Source organism: Erpetoichthys calabaricus, chromosome 17, assembly GCF_900747795.2.
Source record: "Erpetoichthys calabaricus chromosome 17, fErpCal1.3, whole genome shotgun sequence".
In the NCBI taxonomy this organism is placed as follows: domain Eukaryota; kingdom Metazoa; phylum Chordata; class Cladistia; order Polypteriformes; family Polypteridae; genus Erpetoichthys; species Erpetoichthys calabaricus.
Window position 1 is genome coordinate 54,449,342 of NC_041410.2, and position 22,283 is coordinate 54,471,624.

The following is a 22,283-nucleotide window of genomic DNA, read 5'->3' on the forward strand; positions in this document are numbered from 1 at the left end:
GAGTCAACAAAATGTGTCATGTGATGGAATAGTGTAAATTAATGCTACAAAGTTAACTCATTATTTTTTAATTACAACTAAACAAACGTACACTTAAAGGTGTAAATTGATTGCTGATTAAGAAAATTATTGGAGTGAAATGGATTAAAAATTATACGTGATTCTAAAATATAATGATGAAATGGAGACTGTGTAGAACCAAGTTTTGTTTTCTTCTCCTCCGTTGCCTTTAGGGTAACCTTTTGTGAATGCACTGCGCACAGTTTATATATTTTAAGGGGCAGAAAAAATAATGGAAATACCACATGAAAAATGGGGTTAATTTGAATTTACAAATGGAGCTGCAAATCTGGATCATATTTATTTCATGAAAGTTGAACAATATGAGTCGGCTTTAAAAGAGGTCTGACAATTATCACTTTAATATTTGAGACTTCAAAGCAAATTAAACAATTAACAGAGTTCCAGAGAGGCCAAAAAGCCAGTACCAAACTTGCAGGTGCACTGATCACAAAAACTGCAAAATTACTTTATTTGTCAAGTGGAACAGTCTCAATAATAATGCCAGCTCCTACCAAGCATGGAAAAATTGTGTTGACAAAGAGAAGCGGTGGTTGCAAGTCAAAGTCCACCATTAGTGGTAGGCCGACACTTTATACTTTAAATGCCACAAAACTACAACAGCATTGAATCATCACCTCTGTGACCTAGTCTGGACAGAAAAAGTGGGTGGAAGCCTCTTGCATCATTCAAAGTCAAAGTCAGTGTGCAAAGATGTATAAACCAGCTCAAAACCTGGACCCCCTGAGAACTGGAGATAGATATGTTTAAGGCACTATATGCTAGATAGATAGATAGATAGATAGATAGATAGATAGATAGATAGATAGATAGATAGATAGATAGATAGATAGATAGATAGATAGATAGATAGATAGATAGATAGATAGATAGACAGACAGACAGACAGACAGACAGACAGACAGACAGACAGACAGACAGACAGACATAATGTTATCATATTGCAGCTAGTATGAAGGAGCTCCTGTAGTGTTTCTTAACACACTTATGCTGAATGATTCGTTGGGTGAAAGTCCTCAGGGTTATGGAAAGGATGTACAGCATTGTTCATAATGGCACTCAGTTTTGTTTTAATTCTTTACTGCTACCTTCAGGGTGCATCCTATAAACAAGCTTGCCAGTTTTAATTAGCTTGTTGATTCAGTGGGCCTCTCTTGAAGTGATGTCCACAACATAGACAATTGCACTGGCCAACACAGTTATAGAAAATGTGAAGGATGTCATTAATCACCTTAAAAGAACACAGTCTTCTAAGGGAAAAGAGTCTGCTCTGCCCTTATATAGTTCCTCTGTGATCTGAGACCAATCCACCTTGTTATTAATGTGAATCCCCAAGTACTTGTAGGAGAGGACCACCTATACATCTACTCCTTGAATAGTGACTGGACATAGAGGCTCTCTGGTGCAGTGGAAGTCAAGAACCTGTTACTTAGTTTTGCTGATGTTAGGATACATACAATTCTCTTTGTACCAAGAAGCAAACTTTTCCACATCCATATTAGCAACATCCCTTATATGGACGGGTCTACGTTTGGAGAAAGCTAAAGAATGTCTTCAATCTATTGTGATCTATTCATCTATATCTACAGTACTGTTTGATGGGCTATCAGTTCCATGTCTGTCAACCTCACTGGATGTCTTGTGTCAGAACTACCATCTGTCACATGGAATAACTGAAGGATGCATAACAGCTACATACTTTTATATTACTGTTACTATATGGTACTATACTTCTGAAAGTTTAATTTTTTAGTAAAGTACATAATAATGTCATAGATTAATTTTGATAACATAGTTTAATTATTTTCTTTGAAAATGGCGACCCTTCAATGTTTAAATAAAGTAATAAGCTTTCACAAACACTAATTCGTCTTCAGTGTGCTTAACAGTGTCTGTAGTTATCACACTGAAGTTATTTAAAAGATCAAAAACATGAGAAACAACAGAGACGCAGGTAATATTTTTGTTTCATGTTCTTGTTAGTAAAAAGACCACACTGCCCAAAAACATTCTACAATTGGGTGCCAAGACATCTCAAGAGTCCAGGTCACAGTCCGAATTAGTGGTGCATGTATTCCTTCCTCTAAACCAGTGTTTCTCAACCTCGATCCTGGGGACCCACTATGGTTGCAGGTGTTTTTGTTCCAACCAGCTTCTGTTATTAATTGGACTCCTAGGCTAATTAAATGATGTGTTATTTCCCAAGCTCTGTGCTTTGGGAACAATATAGAAATTAGAAAACTATGTTTGGTAAATATATATATATATATATATATATTAAAATGTACCAAGCAGTTATATGGGAATAATGTATTTTTTTCTTTTTAACAATATTTTCATCTTGATTTTCATTCTACTTTTCTAGGTGTTCTAATTGTTTAATTAATCCATTATTTACTAATTAGTGGGTCTGATGCTAAAGTAGTTGCAGCCTTTGATTATTCAGTGTTGTTTGCCAGCGTGTCTGTTCTGCTCATTTTTAATTGTCATTAATAAGATACAATGAAGGGGAAAAACTGTACAGAGAAAGGGCAATATATAATGAAATCAACAAAAGAGAGTTAAGCATTTAAATCTATAGCAAAAGCAGAAATATTTCTAAATATCTTATAAATATAAAAATCATGCTGCTGTGCTTTTCTGAATGTAGAATAAAAGAAAAATAATACCAGCTAATTAAATGAGAGCAGTGCTATCAGGTGTTGTCACTGATTAGGAATCTGGTTGGAACAAAAACCTGCAGTCACAGGGGGACTCCAGGACCGAGGTTGGGAAACACTGCTCTAAACCAAGGGTGATTGTTCCTGGAGTGCTGCAGTGGCTGCAGGTTTTTGTTCCAGACCAGTTTCTTAATTAATAAACAATCCTTGCCAATAAAAAGTATAATTTAATATCATGACTTGTTAGTGTTTTAACTCTGCAATGTCAGGTCATTCTTAAATCGTAGATTTTTCTTTTTTGTAATGATATCATCCAAATGATTTGAATCCTAAAATGTATGAGTTATATTCAGTTCTTCTTCAATTTCCTTCTGTGCATTTTATTAAACCAAATAGTGCACAATGAACACACACAGGTGTAAATGGAAACAAGCTAGAAGGTGAACTGTAGGTTCTTTTGTTATTTACATCTAATAAGGAGCTGTTAAAAACAGTGAATGCAGCTGTTTAACATTAAAGCAATTATGGGTTCAAAATCTTAAGAAAGGAGACAACTAAAATGAAGCAGTAAAATGTCCCTTGAGCAAAAAGTGCTTCATCAGCAATAAAATACTTTTTATGAAGCAATTGGTTTGGGGGGGGAAAAAAAACTGCAGCCACTGTGGCCCGGCCCTCCAAGACCAATGCTGCTCACCCCTAATTTGTAAGGTCTGAGTCTTAAATAGCCAATCAATTAAATGAAGTTAATTAGCAGCAAAAACATGTCACTAAGAAAACAATGAGAATGAAATACCATAGCTACTGTGGCCCCCAGCTCCAAAGCAAGTATAGGTAATGAAGTAATTTATATATACAGTGATCCCTCGCTATATCGCGCTTCGCCTTTCGCGGCTTCACTCCATCGCGGATTTTATATGTAAGCATATTTAAATATATATCGCGGATTTTTCGCTGCTTCGCGGGTTTCTGCGGACAATGGGTCTTTTAATTTCTGGTACATGCTTCCTCAGTTGGTTTGCCCAGTTGATTTCATACAAGGGACGCTATTGGCAGATGGCTGAGAAGCTACCCGGCTTACTTTCTCTCTCTCTCTCTCTCTTGCGCTGACGTAGGGGGGTGTGAGCAGGGGGGCTGTGTGCAGCTGCTTCCTGAAGGACATGCTGCACGGTGTTTCGCATACTTAAAAGCTCAAAGGGCACATATTGATTTTCTGTGGCTCTCTCTCTCTCTCTCTCTCTTCCTGCTCCTGACAGAGGGGGTGTGAGCTGCCGCCTTCAACAGCTTTGTACCGGCGGTGCTTCGCATACTTAAAAGCCAAAAAGCCCTATTGATTTTTTTTTTGACTTCTTGCTTTGTTCTCTCTCTCCTGACGCGCACTCCTTTGAAAAGGAAGATATGTTTGCATTCTTTTAATTGTGAGACAGAACTGTCATCTCTGTCTTGTCATGGAGCACAGTTTAAACTTTTGAAAAAGAGACAAATGTTTGTTTGCAGTGTTTGAATAACGTTCCTGTCTCTCTACAACCTCCTGTGTTTCTGCGCAAATCTGTGACCCAAGCATGACAATATAAAAATAACCATATAAACATATGGTTTCTACTTCGCGGATTTTCCTATTTCGCGGGTGGCTCTGGAACGCAACCCCCGCGATGGAGGAGGGATTACTGTACATATTATTAAACAAAAAGTTATCCAAAACAAAAATTAGCAGAAATTTGGCATAAATAATAAATGTTTGATCCTATAAAAAGTACATTATGACTGAATTGCTATTTTTCTTTCTCTTCTGACATACTAGGCTTAAAGGGTGTTTCTCATTCAAAGTTTGTGGTTAATGCTATTTTTTTTAATTATTTCAATATTTAAGCTTAACAGCTGTGAAAGAAAGTATTTTCAATACACTACAAATAAAGTGTAAAGAATAAAGTAACTAAACTGAATGAAATTAGCAATTCACATGGAAAGATCAGTGTTTGGAGATGGAAGTAAAGTGTACACTTGTACGTTTCAAACTCTGCATTACCTGATCAGGTCTTGCACCCTGCAATTGAAGGCCTCATTCTCGGAGGGCTTGTTTTTCACTTCCTGTGTTGATATTCTGGGTGTGCCATGGTGGTTACTGCCCTGAGGGAGTCTAGAGAGCAGAAATCCTAGTACTTCTGCGGTAGTCTGTAGGAGTCCTGTTGCCAGCCCTTCAAATATTTGCTTGTTTACACTCCTCCCACACAGAGTTTTATCTTCTTCTGGGACAAACAACTAAGGAGGAAGAATACAAGAAAAAAAATGACAAAGGCAGCTAACAAATCACAGCAACCAGAAATCAACATTATTTTTTTTACTTTTTTAAATTGTATTATTTTTTAAATAATGTGGTGCTATAGAAAAGCTTTCTCAAAAAATAAAGAAATAAAAAATAAAAAATTATACAAAAATTTCAGTAAAGGGTTGAATAGGTTTTTGGTAAAGAAAGGGCACCCCAGTATTTCACTGACTACTGGAAGAAAAATGTTTGTGTTGTAATAATTACTTAAAACACAATTTTTGTGTTGTCAAAAATTACTTCAGCAACTAAAGAAATTGAATGGAGGCCACTTTGAAATATACGCTAGTAATATATCACATCTCCAGAAGCGGCTTCCTCCCACACTCCAAAGAAATGTAAATGAGGTGGAATGGCGACACTAAATAGGTCCAAGTGTGTGTGTTTAAGTGTGCTCACCCTGTGATGGACTGGCACCTTATCCAGGTTTTGTTCCTGCCTTACACCTTATGCTGGCGGGGACAGGCTCCAGCACAAACCCCACAACTCTCTTTAGGACTAAGTTCAGAAAATGACTGACTGACTTAGAAATAAATAATTTAGATTTCCTTGATAATTTAGCAAACTGTCTACACAAATTTGATACCAAATACCTGCAGGACTGTCTAATGTGAGTAAAAGAACTTCGTTTCATGTTTTATTAGTTACGTTAAAAATACTGAGACCTCCAAAACAGAAAATGCTGAAAGACTAGAAGACACAAAACTCAATTCTTTATCTGTCTTCATATTTGAACAGGTAGGCAATAAACTATTAACTTAAATTAAGTAAAATTCAAGTCATGATACTACTTTGATGCCCTCATGTTTTTGAGGAAAAATGTGGCCTCACAATGCTAAAGAGTCAAATCAGATTATTTAGGTATATTCATTTGTCCAAACTACTCTAATTGGGATACTCTGAGGGCAGTTTTAGAAATGAATTACATCTGCATAACAGAATCAAATCCTAAAGTTAAGCAAGATTTGCCCATTTCCTCAGATTATCCAGAAAGAAACCAGTTGCTCTGATCGTCTTTGTCATCACTTTCAAAGCTGTATCTGCTTGCTGTTAAAGAGATACCCTATTAATAAAAGATGAAGTATATGGAAGCTTTCAGACAAGGCTGAAGGCCTGTCAGACTGAATTATAATAGTAAATCCCATCAAAGTAATCCAGCTTTCAGGTAATTCAGTTCAAACCAAAGTACATCAAAAGAAATATCTTGGTGAATATATTATTTTTACAATACCACTCACTGCACTGTTTCCTTCTTTTACAATTTTACATAAATCTAAATATGTAAACTTAAAGGAAGTCTGAGAGTAACAGCGGTAACCTAGACATTTTACTCTTAATGGTAAAAAATTTGAATAGTTATTCAACTATACCTTATATATGATTTTATATTATATATATATATATATATATATATATATATATATATATATATATATATATACACACACACACGCCCACACACATACATATACACACGCATGCAATATTATTTAAATGTACAACACCTCCATGTTTACATTTTTACTTTAATTTAAGCAGTTAAAGTTCACCTGAAATGGTACAAAGGTAAGCAGTAAATTGTAAGAGGTTTATTTAAAAAAAAACAAAAAAAAAAAAAACAGGTTACCAAAAAAGTGAAAAATTAGGCAATTTTCAAAGAGACACAAATTTTCAGTACATAAGTAATAAGTTAGCAACTCACAGATTTTTTTTTTGTAGCAACAGAAGTTCATTAAGCCTTTGATGCAAACAATTTCTACAGGTGTCGTAACTTTTGTTGATTACTTACAAACCCTTTGTCTCTATAAAAGCAACATTGGAACAAACTGTGTTGCTACACCTTTTGAAACAGTATTTGGATAAGATTGCTATCATAATGGTAAGAAAAAGTTAATTAACAAGGGAAGGCAGACACACGATCAGAACCATTAAAAGAGTAGATCTTTCCTCTAGATAAATTGCAAACAAAACCATTCAGTGAGTACAGTTTCCTACACCATCATAATGAACTTGGGAACTAAAGGAAAGTCTGAGAGGAACTGGTCTGGCAGACCCAAAGCCAAAACAGATTCAGAAAACAAATTTCTGAGAACCAACAGTTGAATGATAGGTGCCTCAGAGGAAAGAGGTTGGAGTAAGCAAATGAATTTTATAGCTGTGAAGATAAGATTTTGAGCTGAAGATTTGACAAGTCAAGTGACAGTAACAAAGCTATCGCTAAAAATTAAAAATAAGAAAAATAGACTTGGTTGGACCAGTTACAGCTGTGGGAGGAAATGGGTGGAATAAGGGATGAAAATAGCTATTCTTTTAAAGTGTGTTTTATTTTTCATTTCTGAATAAATCTAAAACCCTGTTTTATAAGATACACCTTCTATTTTAAGTAGTGTGTGTGAGCATAGCAGACAATGAAGTTGGAAACAGCGGGACAAGCTCCTGTCACATCAGAAGCTGTACTTAGGTTAGTATGAATTTCTGTGTTGGCAAAGACATCTGAAAAAGGAACTAACAACAGTGAAAAAGCCAACATTGAAAAATAATAAATTCATCAAAAGGCCAATAGCACAATCAGAAACCTGGTAGGCATTTTCAATTGTTGCTGATAAGAAAGAAGATCAACTGCGGTTTGCTTGCTGTGAGGGTTATATTTTAGCTGAGAATAGTCATAACCCTGGGAGAATTAACAAAATAAGCTCACCTTTACGACAAACAGAAAAGTGACCTAAAAATGTGTGGTTGTCAGGATATTTGATTGTATGAGAAGTCTCTGGCAAGAGTTTTTTGAATTTATGTGACACTGGATGACACTTAGAGGCATGTACCCTAGCAGGAGTGACAGGACTTGACTCAAAACTTTACAGTTCTAGTGCTGCAGATGAGGCTGAAGTTAGAAATGTGCAGAAGTGGAAGTGAAACATTTACAAGGCGAGCACGATAAAAAAATAACCAGTTCTGCGCAAATCTTTACTTTGATGTTTCATAGCCCAGCTTTTAGTTAGAATGCTGATTGTCTTTAAAATCCATAAAGCGTGTGCATGCTATGGCTGGGTTTCTTACAACAACTCATGAGTGTAACTTATCCTGCTCCATTTATGAACTTAAGTCATGTGTTAGGCAAACCAATTTACAAATACTCGGAAAAGGAGATTGTGAATAATGCCTCCTAGCAGACTTTCAGTGTATTGAAAAATTATATTCCTGGCATGAAAAAAAAATCATTTTTAGAAGATGTTTTGCAGGCCAAAAGAAAGGTCCCATGAGATCATGGTTTGGGCAGCTCTGCTATAGAGACTACACATGGTTTCCTACTAAGCAAGTAAATAAAGCAATTTTAGACACTGAACTGTGTTACATAAAGACTGACTATTCTTAGAAGGGGGGAAAAAATCAGAGAAACCTCATCAATAAAAAAATATAATGCTTAGTTTTTGTAAACATACTAAATCTTTAAGATGCCAAATACTCTAAATAGTACTAAGCCATATTTTAAGTATATGAGCTAAAAGTCATGAATCCATTCATTTCAAGGCTAAGTTGAGAGCTAGCCGCCAAAAATCAGTACTTTTGACACTGACTGGTGACTCACTAGCAAAATATTTTAGGGATCAATCATATGGCAACTGGCTGTATAGTCAAGGGAAGAAAAAGTAATTTATTTAAAAGATTGCCCCAGATGATCGCCAAGTTTTAGGAAAGAAAAAAAAACTACATTAGTTTTCTGATCAAATATTTTCAGTTTAAGAAAAGTAAAAATAAAACAATTTAGTAATTTCCCATAGAAGCAAATAAGTGAAATTTTGAGGAGTTTAAAAAAGTGAATAAAGACTATCGTGAAAACTTTACATTAACACAGAATAAAGAAAACCAAAATGCATGTGTGACAGCAACCTAGGTTAAAGAACATAAATACCCAAATCTTTTCAAAACTAACTGATTTATTAAACAGAGTACACAGGGGAAGGCCAACTACAGGCAGACTTCAGGTACAAAAAGAAACAACCGAGCTGCCTCACTATACACATTCAGGTCCCTTCTGCTAGGGTGGTCTTGCCCACTTGTTTACCATTCGAATCTACAGTAACACAAGCATAAACATGTTATCACCCACCTCCCCAACTTTCTTCTGCACTGCATCCCTGCAAGTTGCACCTTTACCACAGGTAACAAGCTTCTAAACACAATAAGCTTTTGGTATAAAGAGGCCTTTAAACCCTGCATCTGGGTTACTTCTGGAACAAACCCCAACATCAATTCTATGAATAAGGACACTATCTTTAAGTCTTGAACACTTATCCTAGAGATTCTTCTGGCAGCCAAAGTATTCCTCCATTTCTGAGTCCCAGTATACAGTGTCACACACATGCGCTTAGGGGATAGTCAAAAGGCTTGATCGCGCATGAAAGATCGAAAGACGAGGTACTAATGCTTTTCTTTCCTTAACTCCACAGAAAAATGACAGAGTAAAACGCCCATACCGGTCATCACAGCCTTCCCTGAACCTCCCTCCCGTTAATTGCACTTCCTTTGTTTTTTATGTAAAAAAACCAGAGAGAGACCTTTATTTTGTCAAATGTTTTGCTTTGAGAGAGAACTTTATTTTGTACTGGATGTTACACCCAGTATACGGGGAGGATTCCTAACTCTTAACCTGAGTTTCTGTGTGTTTATTCCTTCATATATTGGCGTAGTCGGCAGGATTGACTGTTCGAAGGATATTGGAAGAACAGGACCTCAATACTGTGCTTGGAATTATCCTGATGGAACTTCAGACGCTAAAAATGCAGCTCGGAGATACCCGGACACAGTTGGCAGAAACAGGAGCTTGTGTCGCCGCTGCAGAGGCGGTGAAGCCAGAGGCTGCTCGACCTCCACCGCCTCCACTAGTTGCTTTAGTGGAGGGGGACGATATTGAATCCTTTTTGCTGGTATTTGAGCGCATTGCTCTGTGTAACCTTTGGCCGAGGTCGGAGGGGGCAAACATACTCGCACTGTACCTCAAAGGCAAGGCGCAGCAGGCTTATCATGACCTACCCGAAAGGGATGCCGCTATATATGACAGCTTGAAGTTGAAAATACTACAATGCTATGACGTCACCTTGAACCAGCAGGCGAGGGAATGAAGGCAGTGAAGATTTGACTCCGATTGTCCCGCTAGGGGACAAGCCTTTGAAATTTGGGGCAAAATAGGTAGGTGGCTACGCCCCGACATTAATAGTGCACGACAGGTTGTAGAGCAGATTTCGTGCGAGGCCTTAGTAACGGCGCTACCCGACCATTTCGCCCAGCAGGTTTGTAGAGAGTCATATTCCAACATGGACACCCTGATAGAAGCTATAGAGCGCCACCAGGCAGCATCTCGGACGGAAAGGTCTGCTTACTTAGCCCGACAGGAACGTGTCGCTAACCCAGAGTCTGCCCAGCGCTCCCCTGAGCCTCCGGCTAGACCCAAAGAGAGAATCCCTAGTATCCTCCGCTGTTTCAAGTATGGGGAACAGGGACACATCATCACTGCCTGCCCCCTTTCTACGGAACCAATGGACTGCACCTGGATGAGGGGAGAAAGGGGGTTTGACAAAGCACAATACCTGTCTCTTCCTAACACAGGAGTGGTACTAGTAAATGGACACCGGGTGATCGCTATGTTTGATACCGGGAGTAACATGTCTGTTGTTGCTCGCCGTTTCATCCTACCTCAACATTTTAAAAAGTCTATGACAAGTCTAACCTGTATACATGGGGAGACCAGGCATTACAGAACTGCTCACTGCGTCATCACATGGGAAGGCACACCCAAAACTTTATTGGTGGTGGTGTCGCCTAACCCTCCTTTTCCGGTGATTCTTGGGTGAGACTGGTCGCAAAGAAAATGCGGTCAGGATTTTTCCACTCCTAAAGAAAGGTTGGACCTTATAGTGGACGGGGATTCCCCAGCCGTGACTGTCCCCACGCCGTGTAATGTAGGCAGATGGAGCAACGCCCAGCATGATGGCCAAGCTGTAGGAGGAAACACCTGTTGGGGAGGTCAAAGGGGCAGAAACCTCGCCCCTTGAGGTCGGCAATGATCCTCTGTCAACCTTACAATATCAGTATAGACGAACTCCGTCCTCCTTTAACACTAGAATTACCAGAGTCTACGAAAAAACTCGTAGATCCGGCCCACCTTAAAACTGTTCTCACCTCTCTTTTGTCTTCTAAATGTGCTGATTAAGACGAGCCAGCAAGCAGCCGGCTATTCCATCCCCCACCATCGCAGAACGTTCACTAAGTTTTCCCAGCTCATGCCTTGTTTGATTATCTGGGAGTGACTGAACTGCTAGAGTTTTAGAGTGGAAATAATAGATCGTTATTTGGAACACATGCATTTCATGTGTGTTCTGTTTCTACAGTAATCTGTGTAAACACATTTTTAAAACAGAAACATTTTTCATATTTTAGTAGTAAATGACAAAATGTAGGCATAAACTATATAATATATGAAGCCTGAAGTCCAAAGATCAAGTAAACACTTTCACAAAAGGTTAAAGAAAAAACAACAGTTTCTGTAGAGTAGTGGTAAGATTTGCTGACTTGTAATCAAACGTCCCCAGTGTAATCAAGAGTCCCCGGTTCGATCCCGTCTCACTCCTATATTTGCTGTTTTCAGTAATGAGCTGATCTTATTGTTAATATTATACAGTACACACATACACTTGGTTTGCGTCTGTAACACACGGTGTACATTTATAGGACTTGTAAAAGTTTCCGGTTTTTTTTTCACTTTTATTCTCTCTAAATCACGATCATGATACATACTAAGTCGCGGATAGTTGACACAGACTACTCAGCCAATCAGTGCGCAGCAGGCCTGTTGCGCCTTAGAGACCCGAGTTTGATTCCCCGCCGGAAAGAAAGTGTTATTTTTTTTTTTTCTTTTTAACCATATAAAGTGGTATGCACTCTCAGTCAGTCAGATCATTGTATTTTCATGTGGGATGCTACTTTTAAAATATTATTTTTAACAATTGAGACTGCAATTAACATGTACAAGTGTCTTTATAACTCTTATTATATAATATATATATATATATATATTTATATTTATATATATATATATATATATATATATATATAAACAGCTAAGGGGATAGATAAATAGCTATAGCGCGTCTTTATTTGATCCAAATAAATAACATGCGAGCTGATTTATTAACTGGGAGTCAGCTATTCTTAGCATTGCACCATGCAAGCTGTTGCATCAACCGCTTACCGCAACCTGCTTTCTTTTTTCTTCAGTTATATTCTTGAATAAAAGCACACTTGTTCTGTTATACTTGTACTTTTTGTGAAAGTGTTTATTTGATATTTGGACTTCAGGCTTCACACCAGTCATTCTCAGTCACACACACCACTCACATCCACGTCCACAGTTTTACCAGTGTCGTTCGCGCACAAGTTCTGACACGGCTTTATATACAATCATCAGATTCAAATGTTAACAGTTCCCACACACAACTGCTGACTCCCAGTCAAGAGCTTATGGGTTCGATGCTAGCAGCTTCTCAAGTTTACCGTTTTGAGTAGAGAGCTGCTGTTATTGTTAATATTATACAATAAAAACATACATTTGATTTACGTTTGTAATAACCGCTGTAAATTTATAGTGCTTGTCAAAGTTAGCGTTCACGCTCGCCCCGATCTGACACTGCTGTTTTCAAATAAAGACGCGCAATAACAGAGGTGAACTCAGATCGGAGAAAACAGAAGCCCTCCCCGCAAGAAATGTCGACTCACATAAAAGAACAACGCAGCTGCACCAGGCGTAAAGGCAAAAGTCTGGCATCATCCTGCCAATCACCAGTCCTTCAAAGAAACAGCACGGCTTACAGAGCTCGCCAACGCTACACCGTCCAGATCTAAACACAAGCGTGGTGTATGTGCCCAAAAAAAGTCTAACTGCATTCAGGTACCATTGCTCGCATACTAAAGTGTCAGCAGGTATTTTTCGTGGCATTACACGTGTAATTTGTGAGCATGCCCTTGACGATCAAACAGAGGAAACTCTGCAGTATACTTGTGACTTTATGCTGTAGGAAGATAAGTAAATAAAGTAAAACTAAAAAAAAGACGCTAACTTTGACAAGTACTATACATTTACAGCGGCTGTTACAGTCGCAAATCAAATGGATGCTTTTATTGTATAATATTAACAATAAGAACAGCTTACTACTCAAAATGTTTATTTTGGAAGACGTTAAGACTCGAACCCGGAACCTTATGAGTTGGAGTCGGCAGCTCTAACCAGTATACTACCCAAGAAGGCAGGACAGCAAGCAGCACTAACCTGGTTTCTTTTTCTTCGGTTATAGCCTTAGAAAAAAGCGCATTTGTTCTGTTATACTTTTATCTTTTGTGAAAGTGTGGAAAGATATTTGGAATTCAGGCTTCACACATTATACACTTCATGCCTACATTTTGTCAATTATTACTAAAACATGAAAAACGTTTCTGTTTTAACGATGTGTTTACTGTGCATAGATTGTCGTAGACACGGAACACACATGAAATACAAGTGTTCCAAATAACGATATAGTATTTATAAAAGGTGTCATTTTGCATGACTTCTCAATCTATACAGCTCTAAGCAACTGACAAGTAGGTAAGCAGACTTGAGCTGAGAAAACTGTGTGCCGGTGGGGGGATCTGATAGCAGACTGCTTGCTGTTTGCTGCTTATCAACACATTTAAAGGACAAAAGACGCTGACGGAGAAGTGCGAAGCGTTTTAAGGTGGGACGGATCTACGAGTTTTTTCGTAGGCTCTGGTAATTCTAGTGTTAAAAGAGAACAATGGAATGATGATTCCTTAAAGTTCGCCAGAAATACGATTTTATCAGTAGAAGTGCAACCCCTTCGAGATCCCATTCCACAGGGACCCCACTTTGTTTTGAAAAATGATCTGGTATACTGAGTAGCAGAACACAAGGGAGAAGTAAGGTGCCTGTTGTTAGTGCCACGTGCCTACTGGCGGGAGGTGTGTTAACTGGCACATACCCACCTCCTAGGTGCCCATCTAGGGCCTGAGAAAACGCTGGAGAGGATTAAACTCTGGTTCTTTTGGCCTGGAATAAATGAAGAGGTTCGTCAATTCTATGCTTCCTACCCCGAGTGCCAGCTTCGACAGATTCTCCGAAAGGACTGCGCTCCTCTTATTCCTCTTCCCTTAATAGACGTCCCCTTTGAACAGATTGGGATCGATCTTGATAGCCCCTTAGAACCCTCGGCTAAAGGACATAAATACATCCTGGTCATAGTGGATTACACTACTCGCTATCCAGAGGCCGTTCCCCTGTGCACAACTACTTCAAAAAATATCGTTCGGGAACTTGTTGGTGTATTTGCAAGAGTGGGAATCCCAAAAGAAGTCCTTATGGACCAGGGAACTCCCTTCACTTTGGAGACATTCAGGGAGGTTGCTAGGTTACTCCGCAATAAGCATCTGAAAACCGCTGTCTATCATCCCCAAACCGATGGGTTGGTAGAAAGATTCAATCAGACCCTGAAACAGATGCTGCGCAAGGTAGTTAGCGAGGATGGGAGGAACTGGGATCAGCTACTCCCCCTCATCCTTTTTGCCTATCGGGAGGTGCCTCAAGCTTCTACCAGGTTTTCCCCATTTGAGTTACTGTATGGGTGCCAGCCCTGAGGTATATTAGATATACTAAAAGAAGGATGGGAGGGAGAGGCTCTCCCATCCACAAATATACTGGAATATATCACGCAGTTACGTGATAGATTGGCAGAAATTAGGCCTATACTAAAAGAACATATGGATTAGGCTCAATCAGTGCAAGCCCGGCATTAACACAAAAGCTCAGCTCTCAAGAGAATTTCTCCTGGGAGAGCGAGTAATGGTCCTCATCCCCACTTCACATTCAAAACTATTGGCCCTTACGAGATTAAGGAGAGAAAAGGTCTTGTCGATTATTTGGTTAAACAACCAAATTGTCGGCCGAGAGAACAGATTTATCACGTCAACTTGTTGAAACCGTGGAAGGAAAGGGACGCCGATCCCTCCTCCGGTCAACCCCGCTCCCTTTTCTCGTATAAACCAACACTTAATCTTGGTGACAATTTGACCTCCCAACAAAAACAGGAGCTGGAAACAACTATCCTGTCTGTCCCTGAAGTGGTTAGTGAGTTACCAGGACGGACTTCACTGATTAAGCATGACATTGTTACAGAACCTGGGATGGTCGTCAGGGAACGCCCATATTGCCTCCCGGAGGCAAAACGGAATGAAGTATAACTGGAGATCAAGCGAATGCTGGAACTGGGGGTGACTGAACAAAGCCATAGCCCCTGGTCCAGCCCAATCGTATTGGTCTCTAAGCCTGATGGGAGTTGGAGGTTCTGTAATGACTTCCGATGGCTCAATCAGGCCTCCAAATTTAATGCATACCCTATGCCACGAATAGACAAACTTCTTGAGAGGCTGGGGAATGCCCAATACATAACTACTCTTGACATGATGAAGGGGTACTGGCAAAGTAAAGATGGCCTTTAGTACCCAGAGTGGACACTGGCAGTACTGGGTCCTCCCACTTGGACTGCACGGGGCTCCAAGCGACCTTCCAACGTCTGGTAGATAGAGTGCTTAAGCCCCACAATTCCTACCGTGCCGCCTACTTGGATGACGTTGTCATCTATTCCAACACCTGGGAGGAGCATGTGTTGCACATCTATATGGTTTTGCTAATGTTAGCTAGAGCCGGACTTCAGATCAATCCTAAGAAGTGTTTCTTTGGGTTGAACGAGGCCAAATACTTGGACTATCTAGTGGGTGGGGGAACTGTTAGACCACAGTGCTCCAAAGTTGCTGCCATTCTGAATTGGCCCTGACGATCACCAAGCAGCAGATACAGTCCTTTTTGGGGTTAGCGAGCTACTACTGCCGGTTTGTACCTCGCTTCTCCGAGACAGCTACACCCTTGAGTAATCGAACAAAGAAGAGGGCCCCTCTGTATGTGGTATGGGATCAGGATGCTGAGTTTGCATTTCGTGACTTGAAAGAGGCCCTTACGTCAGCACCTATACTTAAAACTCCTGATTTTAATTCTCCTTTTATTCTCCAGACTGATGATGCTTTGGACACAGGTCTCGGTGCCATGCTGAGCCAAAGCATTGACGGTGCTGAACACCCTATTATGTACCTCAGCCAGAAACTGCAGGAACGGGAGACAAGGCATGTGGCGGTAGAACAAGAGGCCTTAGTGATCAAATGGGCCGTAACCCAACTGAGGTACTATCTACCGGGACGGGTGTTCACCATGGTAATGGATAACGCTGCCCTACAATGGATGGCCGTCCATAGAGAATCGAACCCCCGTGTCACTAGGTAGTTTTTGGACCTACAGCCCTACAGGTTCACGGTCATTTATCGTTGAGGTACTCTCCAAGCTAACGCTGATGCTTTGTCCCGGATTTATGACCTCTTGGTTTGGGCCGCCCGACCCAACAAGTCTGGGCTGAAGGGGGGGAACAAAACATTTTATCAAATGTTTTGCTTTGAACTTAACCTTTATTTTGTACTCTTAACCTGAGTTTTTGTGCTTTTATTCCTTCACAACAGTTAAATGTTTAAAGCAATACTCCAACCAGAAATTATATTTTTAAATGTTAGTTACTTATCCCAGGTTGTTTGTAGTGATGTCCAAGAAAATTTTTTGATCTAATATTTTCATGAAGAACAGAAATGACAAACTTTCTGATAGAATGGGAATCAATGGAGACCAACACTGGACCATATCAAACAATTTAAACACATCCACGTCAAGTCACCTAGTTATATGCTCATAATGTGCAAAATGGAACTATTATAAAAAAAAATATTTCTGGAAAATCAGAGCAGTACACTTGGAGGAAATGCATTCACACAGGAATGAGCTGTTGAGCTGAAGACCCACACCTTCCCCTCCTTCACTGATCAAGAGTCACGTCTTTTCAATTGTCAATTCAAAAGCTTGTTTCCTTGTGAACATGTTACCGCTGCATGTACTGCTGTAATTTTCCAGAAGTATTTATTTAACAAAATTTTTAATGTTGAATCATGTACTTGAGGAAACCAGTGGAAATTAAGGGGAAGTGCATTTAGGACTGAAGCCACAAAGAACTTCTATGTTAAGGGTTATGAGAATCTGGAACAAACTAACAAGACATGTAGTTGAAGCAGAAACCCTGACATCCTTCAAGAAGTATCTGGATGAAATATTGGCACAGAACGCCTAATAGCTAAACAAATGAGCCTGATGTAGTAAATTGCCTCCTCCCATTTTAGTAAAAATTAACGCATTTTACATGTATGAGTGTACAACTAAGTGGCTTGACATGTGGCTAATGCGAAAGGAGTAAAGTTCATGACTATTTCATGACTATTCTTATATTGTTTGCTGTGGTCCAATGTTGGTCACCATAGATGCCTGTTCTATCAGAAAATTTGTTATCTCTGTTTTCCACAAAAACATGAGATTAATTTTTTTGATCATCATTACAAACTAAGTATAATAATAATTCTTTAAATTTGTATAGCGCTTTTCTCACTACCCGAAGCGCTTTACATAGTGAGTGGGGAGCCACTTCAACCACCTCTAAAATGTACCATTTACCTGGATGGTGCAACGGCAGCCAGTTTTGCGTCAGTATGCTCACCACACATTATCTATTAGGTAGTGAAGTGGTGAGAAAGATAGCCAATTAGAGACTGGGGATGATTAGGGGGCCAAAATAACTAGGTCATGAAGGGAAATTTAGCCTGGGATACACCCTGCTCTTTAAAAAGGACGCCTAGGGATCTTTAATGAACTCAGAGAGTCAGGACCTTGGTTTTATGTCTCATCTGAAGGACTGCACCATTTTTACAGGACAGTGTCCCTATCATCTCTTCCAGCAGCAACCCAAGCTTTTCCTAGATGGTCTCCTATCCAAGTACTGGCAGAGCCCTAACACACTTAGCTTCAGGTAGATGACCTCTTCTGAAGTTCATGTAGTATGGCTGCTGGTGTAATGCAAATATATATAATTTGTGTGTGGAGTATGCCTTTTAAGCACTTTTGGTTGCTTCCTTATTTCCTGCCCTCTATTATATGTAGCATCGAACTTGGCAGCAACACACTGTTTCCATTTGAAGGTTTGGGGGGAACTCTCTTGGTAATTGGTCATTTTCAACAACCTCACTAGCACTTTAATGCACACATGATAATAACAATCACGACTTATTTATGCATATATGGCATACCTCTGCCTTTGCCAGCTGCTCACTCGCACTGGCATCTTGGGGAGCCTCAGTTACCTTTCTGTTTTGAGGTCAGACCCATCTCCCATCATGCCTGAGCTCTATGCCACTTCTAGCAAACTCTTGCCAGACAGGGAACCTGTTACACTAGATATTTCAAAAAGTGCTCACAACATTGTTGAGCCCACAATGGCTTCCTGTATGGTGGCAGATGCTGTTAGGATAGTTAGTCTAGACCCTGAAACTCTTCCCTAGCCTAACTAGATTAAGAAAAAGGGAGGATATTTAAAATATTACTCTCTATACTTTAAAAGGATGGAAATGTTTACCTTAACCAAACCTAGAACAAACACAAGTCAATAAATGTACTTAACACATCAATTTTTTGCTGCTCCATTAGTGTTTCTTTTGCAAAGTCAAAATCTTAATGATGTTTCAAAGAAGCTTGATATTGCTCTTCTGCTTGTCATGAACTGTCATATTTGACTGAGCAATACTAAAGTATGAGGAATGACAACATTATAGAAAAAAAAAATTGGCAACCCTATTGTTTTCCCAACCTTGAGGCAGTGTGGTATTTTTACCCTTGGCAATATTTTTGACAGCTCAGAACGCTCCAGTCACTAAGATCTGAGTTCTCTATTCCAACTTCTTCACTTTTCTTTTATCTTAAAGATAGGTCTGTTCTTAAGTCTCACTGTGTTTCGTTGTCTCCTTATTTACCTTTTCATCCTTTGCTTTCCTTTATTTAGTCTGTCTCCTAAAACAAAGCCTGTTTCTATGTTATATATGTTACCAGCAATGTATGAAATGCAGGCATTGTATAGAATGCCTAAGCAATGTATAGAATGCCTGGCGTGTTTATGCAACGTATGAAATATCCGAATTATTTTAATATTATATATACTTTCCCTAGGCATTGTATGTAATACCTAGGCATTACATAGAATGACAAATGCTATTTAGGCAAAGTATTGTCTTTTGGCATTGCATAGAATGCCTAGGAAATGTGTGGCATATTAATCGTTTCATACTGTACTTTGACATCCAATTTTCGGCATTCTATACAATGCCTGCATTTCATACATTGCTGGTAACACATACAATTTTGCAGAAAGCCACTCTTAAAACATTACCTTTTACTTTGGTATGGGAACGTGATCTACCCTCTTTTACTATTCTTGACTGGAATATCATTTTTAAGAACATTACCTTAGCATCTAAGAACCCCAATTAACAACATACTCGATTCAAATTGGTACACTGTGTATCTCCTGTTCTGCAGATGCATTGCTATGGATTTATCAGCTGACCCTCTGTGCTCCCTTTGTTCTTGTAAGTCCCATGGTACTTTTTTACATAAGTACATACATTTCTGAGAGTGTCCCACAGTTGGGGTTCAATGGGGCAATGTGTCAAAATTTCTCTCATCTATTCGCTCATAAAATTCCTTTATTCCCTCTATTAATTCTTCTTCTGGACTTTTTTGCTGTCTCTTTTTCTTCTTTCCAACAAAGGTTATTCTTTCTAGGCACAATTGCTACAAAATTAACCTTAGCCTCTTGCTGGAAACCTCCTATTTTATTATCTTTTGATTTACGGAAAACCTCCTTTTTTAATCTTATTTTGCTTGACTTATCTGCAGCACGGATTAATGGTTCATCTAGCACCTGTATTTTAAACTAGCAATAAGTCCTATAGAGGGAAACTGCATACAAAAATTTACTTAGCTTATTTAATTATTTATTTAGTTACTAGCCATGTTTGCCCAACTACGTTGCGTGTGTTAAAGTTGTCTGTGAAGAGCTCCCTGTTAAACGCAGCTGCCAGTCGTGAACTGGGCCCTTCGTTGCACAGCATTATGATTTTTTATAAGGGAAACAAAATTACAAAACAAAACCCTTGGACATTGATTCGATAGGAACGGCCTACTCGGAATCACTGTCCGAATAGTAATTATGTGGTGGTGGAGGAGCATTTCTGCTTCTCTCCGTTCACAGTCTGTCTCGTTTTCATGACGCTGTTGTTTCCTCTAACGATCTCTTCTCAACCTTTCTCCAATCTCGCAGGTTGCTTTGTGGCAACCCAAAGAGTAAGGAAGAACCAATGCTTCTTTCTTGAAATCCAAACGCCGACTGATGGAAAATCACAGAAGTGTGCCCGACTTATATACTCTGACTGCCGACTCCAAGAAGTGGGTGAACATTCGATTTGTACGAAGTGCTGCCAACGACGGTCGATAGAAACACAAAAAACCACAGTCTCGACAACAAAGCAGGTGTTGACGCCAGATCTAAACATAAAGCACGGTGTCGACGCCAGATCTAAACACAAAGAGTGCTATCGACAGTGTTTGTAAACAAAAGTAACAACCAAGGTGTTGTGTATTCAGCCAGTACAAACAGCACGTAGTCTCCTTTAGTTCAGTCCTCTTTAATCACCACACTCCAACCTCATCCAACAATCCTCCCCCTCACTTCTTCTCCTCCTCCATCACTACTGCCCTCTACTGAACACAGCAGGAACACCACACAAGGCAGTGAATTCGCGGACAAACAAAGATCAAGATCCAAATGAAGATTATATATAAAGATCCTTTTTTTTGTGCCTTCCACTCCAGGGCTATCTTTGTTCATGTAAGGCCAGGTGGGGGTGTTTTATTGGTATATATAATGTTCCTTTCTGTGAGCTGTTGCAATTGTTTACGATTTATTCTTAGTTAACAACAATTTGATCACAAAAAAATAGAAAAAAATATTATGAACTGATGACTCAGTAAAGCTGAAGGATAAAGAAAAGCTGGCCAGACTGACTTGGCAGGTATAATAGACTTCAGCTCCAAATATTGCATCCAATGTAAGGGAGACGAGTAATTCCTATAAGCATATTCCAAATGAAACTCTGTCAACAAGAATGCTAACATGCAAATTATTGGCATAAACAGTATGAATAGGAGATAAATATGGCTAACATTTACATATATGTTCATAACACAATTACTTAAACCCTATATAGTATTAGGAGTCACACTGTTTGAATAAAAATTGCTCACAACAGAAGCACTAGTAATTTCAGGTCTTCAAGATGGCTCATAAATTACAACAGTCTAACTTTTCATTCATGAGAACAATACTTTTAAAGCCTTTTAGGTTACCCAAATGAGACTTGTGATTTCATCACCTTGTTTATTTGCTTTAAATATACATTTCGAATCCACCACAAAATTAAAGGAAAGGTATTGCATTATATGAAATTAATCTGTCATTTCTTACAGAGATTTCAAATCCAGTCTTGTTATACTTGATAACAAATCCAAATAAATATATTATTTTATTATTCACTAGTCTTTCAGCTATACTGTGTGTAGATGTTTAAAACCTGCCGTGACAGCATACTTTGGTTATAGGCCAAAAGTCATCAAATGATATATCCCTGTTGTTTTGGCCATCTGTTTACATATGTTGCACTCCAGGCAGTTAATTTTCTATTTCAAATACCAAGGAACTAAAGAAATGTTTACATTCTGTGAATCTGACAGATTTTAGAACTTTGTCTTTTTAAAATCCATTTATTGAATTTAAAAAAAAGTATGAGTATGTTGCAATGAGTTCAGATTGACACAGATTCATAAAGTCAATTTAAAATTACATTTTTCCTCCTAAAAGTAAGCTGTCTTCTTCCTGTACTATAGTTATTGCACAAGAATAGTGCACACATTCAGTTGCAAGAAGAATAAAGAATAATTCAAAACAAAACTAAAAATCAATACAAATACTCAAGTAAAAGAAACAACACATGAAAATAACTCAGAAAGAAACTATTGCAAGGAGTGATTTGTGAATGGGATATAAATTAGATTAAAAGAAACCACTAAAGATGGAGAAATTTGAAATGGAAATTAGGAGATCAGCCTCCTTAGATAGAGATCCCTTTCCTTAGAAAAACAAGTACTGCCA

The 22,283-nt window shown here is 38.8% G+C and overlaps 2 protein-coding genes across 2 annotated transcripts in view; one reads left to right on the forward strand and one right to left on the reverse strand.

Annotated features, from left to right (window-relative positions):
• The window catches only part of scaper (S-phase cyclin A-associated protein in the ER), a 720,649-nt gene that overhangs the window by 132,048 nt on the left and 566,318 nt on the right, over positions 1–22,283 (reverse strand). The window contains 1 exon segment of the mRNA XM_051920308.1: positions 4,765–4,997. Coding sequence (XP_051776268.1) covers positions 4,765–4,997 — 233 coding nt within the window.
• The window catches only part of LOC127526109 (uncharacterized), a 416,670-nt gene that overhangs the window by 91,460 nt on the left and 302,927 nt on the right, over positions 1–22,283 (forward strand). The window lies entirely within an intron of this gene.